The sequence below is a fragment of the Suricata suricatta genome, chromosome 10 (genome assembly GCF_006229205.1).
Source record: "Suricata suricatta isolate VVHF042 chromosome 10, meerkat_22Aug2017_6uvM2_HiC, whole genome shotgun sequence".
Lineage (NCBI taxonomy): Eukaryota > Metazoa > Chordata > Mammalia > Carnivora > Herpestidae > Suricata > Suricata suricatta.
Window position 1 is genome coordinate 76,203,747 of NC_043709.1, and position 8,235 is coordinate 76,211,981.

Genomic DNA, 8,235 nt, shown 5'->3' on the forward strand with positions numbered 1-8,235 from the left:
TTCATGCGCTTATTGGCCATTTCTCTTCTTTGGAGAAATGTCCATTCAAGTCCTTTGCCTGTCAAATAGAAGTTTTTGAATGTGGCAGGATTTTGTTGGATGTCATCTTAATCTTTTTCTATGTAACATTACGAAGGACTCAGTGTACCCTTTGTCTTTTAAGGTATTTAACGTCAATGCACCTCTGCCTCCACGGAAAGAACAAGAAATGAAAGAATCCCCTTACTCACCTGGCTACAATCAGAGTTTTACTACAGCAAGTACACAAACACCACCCCAGTGCCCACTGCCAGCCATGCATGTAGAGCAAACTGTCCTTTCTCAGGAGACTGGTAAGATCCTTGCATATGATATTTTGAAGACTTAGATGACAGCTAGTAGAATGGAAAGCAATTCAGTAGCTATATTTTAAGGATTCTTTTGTGACTAGTAGCCTTATGTCCTCACAAGTTCAAGTATTGAGAAACACTTACATGCCTTTCTTCTATTTGGTTAAGTTCACTTACTTTAACTTTTGTAGAAGTAAGAACCTAGATGGTCGATTAAACCTTGAAGTGGGTTCATATTTTAAAATCTGATTGCTTTGATTACCATGGACAGTGATAGAAGTCGATAGGGCACTGTATATATAGCTGTTTGTATGAAGGTTTTGAAATGACTCTGTTAAATCTTTTAGCACAGAAGATAGCCATCTGGCCTTTTCTCTCTTTTTTTCTCTTAAAATAAAGCATTGATTATTGCCAAGATATAACTTAGTGTACTTATTCCATTGTTTGCTTAGAGATGAGAAACTGTTTTGCTCTTTTGTGCTATTCTAATACATGAAAGAATAGACAACTTTGTAGTTATTTCCTAATTTGATAAACACCTGTAGATTTTTAGTGTTGGTATTTCAGATCCCCATTGAGTTTTCTAAAACTTAAGGCTGAGCAAATGAACATTCTGGGGATCTGGTTACTCACAAGAGGTACTAAATGTAAATCCTTGGACCTAGCCACCAATGACCTCATTCTGTTTTCACCTGTACTCAGTGAAAACATATAGCCAATGATTTACATAAGGGATATTTGTCCTATGCCTTCTTAGGTGAAGTAGTAATTAAAATTCATTGTCATTTATTCCTTGATATGGAGTATTCAGCCCCTTTTTCCTTTAATTGTGGCAAAATATACATAACAAAATTTACTATTTTAACCATTTTTAAGTGTAGAGTTCTGTGGCATTAAGGACACCCTGAATGTTGTGCTGCCATCACCACCATTCATCTCTAAGGACTTTTTCATCTTCCCCAACTGAAACTCTACCCGTTTAACCCTAACTCTCCACTCGCCTCTTCCTACAGCCCCCTGGCGACTACCATTCTACTCTATGAATTTGACTACTCTTGGTACTTACCTAGAGTAAGTGGAAACAGACAGTATTTGTCCTTTAGTAACAGGCTTTTTCCTTCTTCATTGAGTTGTAGCATGTGTGAGAATTTCTTACCTTCTTAAAGGTTGAATAATATTCTATTACCTAAATATATATATGTATAGATACCAGGGTCTCTCTATATACATACATACATATATATATATATAGCACCTTTTTTTTCCAAGGGGAGAAAATTATATTAAAGGTTTTGATATACAGTGACTTTTAAGTATAAAGAATATTAAGTCTTTGTTACCATTTAACTCTTGGACTTAAAACTGTTTCCTTAAGCAGCAAGTTATCCTGATGGAACTATTCAAGTAAGCAATGGTAGCCTTGCCTTTTACCCAGCACAGACGAATGTATTTCCCAGACCCTCTCAACCATTTGTCAATAGCCGGGGATCTGTTAGAGGATGTACTCGTGGTGGGAGATTACTAACCAATTCGTATCGGTCCCCTGGTGGTTATAAAGGTATGCTCTGAACAAAATTTAATTATACTGAATTATTTTGTTTATATATTTACTTAACTCAAACTATTTTTACTTTACCTTGTTCCTTTTTTTAGTTGCCCTCCATATTGTGGTAGAAAATTCCCTATTTCTGTAAAACACAGTATTTCTGATATACTTGTTGCCTGTATAACAGAGGAACTTTTCGTATGAAAAGCAGATTGATCCTGTGATTTGCTGAAGTAAAAAGTTGAGCATCTCGCTTTTCCAGAGATGAATTTGGGTTTTCATGTTTGAATACTTACTTTTTAAAAAAATTGACTTGACTGTTCAAAATATGTCATAATCAGTGCCCATTTTCTAGTTATTTTTCTATCAGAGGATACTGTAGATAAAAATGTAAATTTTGAGACTATTAGAGTGATACTCTCTTAAGTCTTAGATATGGTCCCAAGTGTCTGCTTGGTATTAGAAGAATTCTGCTAGACAGGCCTTAACCATGTGCTTTAACCAGCCACCTGCATCACAGCAGTAGTATCTCTGCACTTGGCTTATTTGAAGTTAGCAGTATTTTATAAATGTGTTTTCCAATGGAAGCAATATGAGTAGAGTTTGCTTAAAAAAGGCGTAAGTCTAATGATGGTATTATAGGATCAGTTTAACTTTTAAAGTGGTATAGAATTAGACTATTTAAAAGCTTAGTATAATTTTGCACATAATTTTATTTAAGTTGTTTATTTATTAGGTTTTGATACTTATAGAGGACCACCTTCAATTACCAATGGAAATTATAGCCAGCTACAGTTCCAAGCTAGAGAGTATCCTGGAACACCTTATTCCCAAAGGGTAAGAATAGTTGTCATAGTTGAATAGTAGTATAGTTGTTGCTGTTAAGCTGGTGATTAAACTATAGCCAAGTCATAGTGTATTTTGTGTAAGGCACTCTTTGTTTTTTGTTTTTAAAAATGTTTATTTTGTGAGAGAGAGACAGACAGAATGTGAGCAGGGGAGGGGCAGAAAGAGAAAGAGACAGCATCTGAAGCAGGCCCCAGGCTCTTAGCTGTCAGCACAGAGCCCAACTGGGGCTTGAACCCACAAATTGTGAGATCATGACCTGAGCCAAAGTTTGATGCTTAACCAACTGAGGCACCCAGCAGCCCCAAGGCGCTCTTGTTTTGGAACTACTTGTCAGTACTATGGAGAGTTGATTTGGAAGCTCTTCTAGTAACCCACAGAAGATAATGACAGTTGCCTGTTACACAAAACTTAGAAGGTCTAAAGGACTTCATCATGTGATTTGCACTAACACATTCACTTCTCCACCTTCTGAGAGGAACTGGGGTTCAGAAACAGGTTAAATTACTATCTAAGGTCACTCAGCAAGTGAATAGTAGAATGAAGATGAGACTGCATGCTTCCTAACTTCAGACACTATGAGCTTAACTTTATTGTTTTGCTTTTCGTTTTTTGTTTTTTTGAGAGAGAGAGAGAGCGAGCGAGAGAGCGAGAGCATGTGCACAAGTTGGAGAGAGAGAATCTCACACAGGCTCATGCTCAGCATGGAGCCTGACATGGGGCTTGAGCCCATGATTCTGGGATCATGACTTGAACCAAAATCAAGAGTTGGGCGCTTATCCAACTGAGCCACCTAGGCACCCCAGCTTTATTATGTTGTTTTCAGTTTAATTTTTCTAGGTATCTGGTGTAGCAAAGGCCTTTTTCATAAATTTAATTTTTTTTGCTTATTTGAATAGCTCAGCAGATTCCCTTTACTATATACAATAAAAGACTGATAAGAGATTAGACATTTCACTTTAACAAACCTTGAGACCTGCTTGTCATTGGTCATCTATGGATATTACTGTACACATCAGAATTTTCAGTTTTGAAGTTTTACAAGCCTTTCAGTATATATATGGTTTCCCACTGAGTTCTGTGGTGATATAAAGTGTTTTTGAGAGGCTTACAGTTAGTTACGTGAGGTAAGGTAGATGTCTATACAGAGCATTGAAAAGGAGGTAAAGAACACACCAAATCACCTGAATGACTTGGATTTGATCCCTGATTTCATCACTTTGTTGTGTGACCTTGGGTATGTTGAGTAAACTTTCTGAGCTCTGGTTCCTCATCTGTTAGATGAAGACTCACCTTACTCTGAAGTGTTGTGTGGATTACTCTGTGAGATAGCCTGAGGATTAATTGAATTAAAATACATAAAGGCTTAGCACCATAATGCCAGATAGTAATGAATAGCTCCTTTTTTCTAATTTTTAAAAATGTTTTATTTTTTGAAAGAGTGTAAGCAGGGGAGGGGCAAAGAGAAAGGAGGACAGAGGGTCTGAAGCGGGCTCTGCACTGGCAGGCTGACAGCAGCCAAACTCTCAAACCAGGAGCCATGAGATCATGACCTGAACTGAAGTCGGATGCTCAACCGACTGAGCCGTCCAGGTGCTTGTAATGGAGTTGTTCTTAAAACCAATATTCTGGAATTTTGTGTGTTGCTTTAAATTTCTTGCTGGGATACCTGGCTGGCTTAGTCAGAACATGTGACTATTGATCCTCAGGGTCATGAGGTCAACCCCACATTAGGTGTAGAGCTTACATTAAAAAAAAAAAAAAGTAAAAGTAAGTTCCTTACTGAGGAAACATGATAGTAGTGGTTGCTATTGGGAAGGGGATTAGGACTTTAGGGTAGGAGACTTAATTATTGTGTGCCTTCTTGTCCTATTTAAATTTTTTATTGGATGTGTTAATCTAATCATGCCACTGATTATTCTTTCCATGAGTTGTATGAAGGCTGACTTTCAACATACCTGGGAGTCTGTTTGAAATCTTGCCTCCTGAACATTTTTTTCTTGAAGATATTAAATTATGTTTTCAGGCAAAAATACAATATTTATATATTATATATAATTTTTTATCAACCTCTCTGTAGAACCAAACAAAACCCTGACATAGTTCATAATTGTCTTCACAGTTTGATGTATAAATAGAGCAAGATTGAAGTAGTCTATGTTCTTTGCTTATTATTTCCTTTTATCTTGAAATATAGGATAGAGGACCAGGCCATATTTCTGAATTTCCCTCAATTATCTCACATTGTATCTTTTACATAGTGTTTCCTGGATGGCTTTTTGTAATTATTGGCGTACCTCGTTGATCAGGTTAATTCACAAATGAAGCAAGTGTGCTGTTGTTGCCCTTTTTGCTTTTCTTGGTGTTTGCAAACATCTGAACCTCTGTGGCTGCTGGGGAGGCTAGAAAAAAGGCTAAGAGGACTTTAATCTTACGAATTTACCAGCCAGTAACACTGGGAACAAACTATTATCGTGCATTTTTGTTGCCATAGTTAAATATTATGTGTTCATTTCAGGATAATTTCCAGCAGTGTTACAAGCGAGGAGGAACATCTGGTGGTCCTCGGACAAATTCAAGAGGTAAGGAAAATTAACTGGGTTACACAGAACATACCTCTAGATCTTTATCTTTTGTGAAGTTCTCCCCAAAGTACATAGTTTTCACTATTTAGCTTTTAAAGTTTTCATTTTGCATAAGCTTAGTACTGAAGACCTGAGGGAGATACTAGACTACTGGAAGGGCTGTGGAGATCGCTTGTCCATTTAAATTAAAAGTGCATGTGTGTGCTTTTTCAGTTTGATTGACACCACAGCGTAATTCAGCCTTTGATATGTATATATCTTGCATACTTCAAATAGTTTCATGTGATGATTCAGAATGATGGTTCTTGTTAATAATGGGCATCTTTCAGATACTCTCGTGTCACTACGTTGAAAGACAGAAAAAAGCAACAATTAAGACACCATGACTTGAAATTTCAGAAGATATTATAATACGTTTTAAAATGTGAAGATTTAGTAGAACCTTCAGTAGAAAAGATTCAGTGTAACTGAGAAAATCAAGAATTACTAAAGATTTACTAACTTTATCACAGGAAAACAATTTTTTCCTTTTAAGAAAGCAGTCAGTATTCACACTGTCTTGGCCTTATATCTAAGCTGTGTTTTTGTATAGTACTTAAAACATTAAGATTTCATGATACCACATGATCTTGGAAATGAACAAGCATTCATCATGGGGCTTGTATCATAACAGAGTATCTTTGAGTGGCTAGTGGTTCTAAAAGTTGGTTCTCTTATTTAATCTCAGTTTTCTTGAGTCCTTGTACACTAGGTACTTTGAGTAGATTTATCACTGAGGAATGAAGAACTGAGTGAGAATTACAAAAGGGAGATAAGGAAGTAAAAGGAGTATTCAAACCTGGGTTTTTGCTAATCTTAACTAGCAAGTTAGCATTTCCTGTAGCCTCATTTTCTTAAAAAAAAAAATGAGACCACTAGACAATCATCTAGGTCCTTTTTGGCGAAATAGAAATGTGAAAGCCTATTGCTAGAAAACTTTAGAAAAGTATACTGTAGCTATACTTTGTTGTTTTTGTTTTAGAATTTACTATAAAATGTATTTTCATCTGTATTTCAGTAGCCGACTAATGTTAAATATTGTGTTCAAAGCTAACTGCTTCATTATGAGAAACTCACTGTTGCTAATAAAACAGCAGGGTGGAGTGACTCTTCTCAGGTGAGCAGCCCAGAAAGAGACAACGAAACGTTTAACAGTGGTGACTCTGGACAAGGAGACTCCCGTAGCATGACCCCCGTGGATGTGCCCGTGACCAGCCCAGCGGCCACCATACTGCCGGTGCACGTCTACCCCCTGCCGCAGCAGATGCGGGTCGCCTTCTCAGCAGCCAGAACCTCTAATCTCGCCCCTGGAACTTTAGACCAACCTATTGTGTTTGATCTTCTTCTAAACAACTTGGGAGAAACTTTCGACCTTCAGCTTGGTAGATTTAATTGCCCGGTGAATGGCACTTATGTTTTCATTTTTCACATGCTCAAGCTGGCAGTGAACGTGCCGCTGTATGTCAATCTCATGAAGAATGAAGAGGTCTTGGTGTCTGCCTATGCCAATGACGGTGCTCCAGACCATGAAACTGCTAGCAATCATGCGATTCTTCAGCTCTTCCAGGGAGACCAGATATGGTTACGTTTGCACAGGGGAGCAATTTATGGAAGTAGTTGGAAATATTCTACATTTTCAGGCTATCTTCTTTATCAAGATTGAAAGTCAGTACAGATTTGACAGTGAAAGAATGGTGTTCTAATTAGTGGGGTTAAAGGAGAAGTAGTCTTTGCCCTTGTGACTGGTTTAGGAAAATGTTTTCATTCCTAGAGGAAGGTGGAGGCCCTTAGTTGTTTTTTTTTTTTGTTTTTTTTTTTCCTCCCCAAGGTGAAAAATTTCAAGCTGAATGACAATTAGCACTAATCTGGCACTTTATAAATTGTGATGTAGCCTCGCTAGTCAAGCTGTGAATGTATATTGTTTGCACTTAATCCTTAACTGTATTAACGTTCAGCTTACTAAACTGCCTGCCTCAAGTTCAGGCAAGTTATAACGCCTTGTTGTGCCTCAATAAAACATTACATGCGCCTTCAGTGTTCTTATTTGATTAAACATTTAGTTGAGAGGTAAAATATTTAATTTTTTGCTATGCGCACTGATAACTTTTGGATGGGTGTTTATTCATGGGTTCATACTATTATTTTAAAGTAAGAGACTATATATAGATCTTTTTGGAGTTTGCTCTGCTGTTACACGTGTTATTCATCAAACGATTTCATCTGCTTCCCATGGGCTGAATAGCATTTCTCCTTGAAGCTGTTTTACAGTTAGCTATCTGTAAGTACCTACTACTTGTATAATAATACAAGATACAACAGTAGATACACAGCTAATATTACTGGTCTGCCATCAGTGAATCTTGTACTTTCTAGTGGATTCTCAATTTGAGTGGGCAGAATGTTTATTCATCAGAAAGCAAAGATTTCTGGTCAAGCAGTGCTGTGTTTGAGTCCTGATTTTGCCGCTTAGTCACTGATCTTGGGCAAGTTATTTTACCTCTAAGATAGATTGATATTTCCATCCCTCCCTCTCTCCCTCCCTCCCAGTCTCTCTCTCTCTCTCTCATAATAGACCATTTCCACAAACTCATAGGGCAAATGTGAAGTTCAACTAAGAATATATCTAGAAGACTTACTTAACACAGTGCCTGGCACATAAGCATTTAATAAATGTTAGGTGCTATGATTTTTTTTATTCTAAAAACTTACAGAATTATGTGTGTATGTGTATGTGTGTATTGTCTTACGTAGTATTAGTATAGCAGGCACTGGCAGAGTTTAGGATCCATTTTAGACATCTATTCCTACACTTTATAATTTAAGCTTATATATGTTTCTTGTGAATAAGACCTAATAATTTTATTAATAAAGCATAGTTTTTAAAAGTAAG

General features: G+C 37.0%; 1 protein-coding gene across 10 annotated transcripts in view; it reads left to right on the plus strand.

Annotated features, from left to right (window-relative positions):
• CAPRIN2 (caprin family member 2) overlaps nt 1–7,379 on the plus strand; it is a 44,459-nt gene extending 37,080 nt beyond the window's left edge. For 5 of the 10 annotated variants that reach the window (XM_029955036.1, XM_029955039.1, XM_029955042.1 and 2 more), the window contains 5 exons: nt 164–332; nt 1,705–1,887; nt 2,612–2,712; nt 5,240–5,303; nt 6,440–7,379. In XM_029955036.1, coding sequence (XP_029810896.1) covers nt 164–332; nt 1,705–1,887; nt 2,612–2,712; nt 5,240–5,303; nt 6,440–7,008 — 1,086 coding nt within the window. In that variant the 3' untranslated portion in view covers nt 7,009–7,379. Of the gene's footprint in view, nt 1–163; nt 333–1,704; nt 1,888–2,611; nt 2,713–5,239; nt 5,304–6,395 lie in introns of all 10 variants that reach the window. The other 5 variants (XM_029955037.1, XM_029955038.1, XM_029955043.1 and 2 more) reach the window with 5 other exon arrangements.
• Nucleotides 7,380–8,235: the final 856 nt, after the last annotated feature.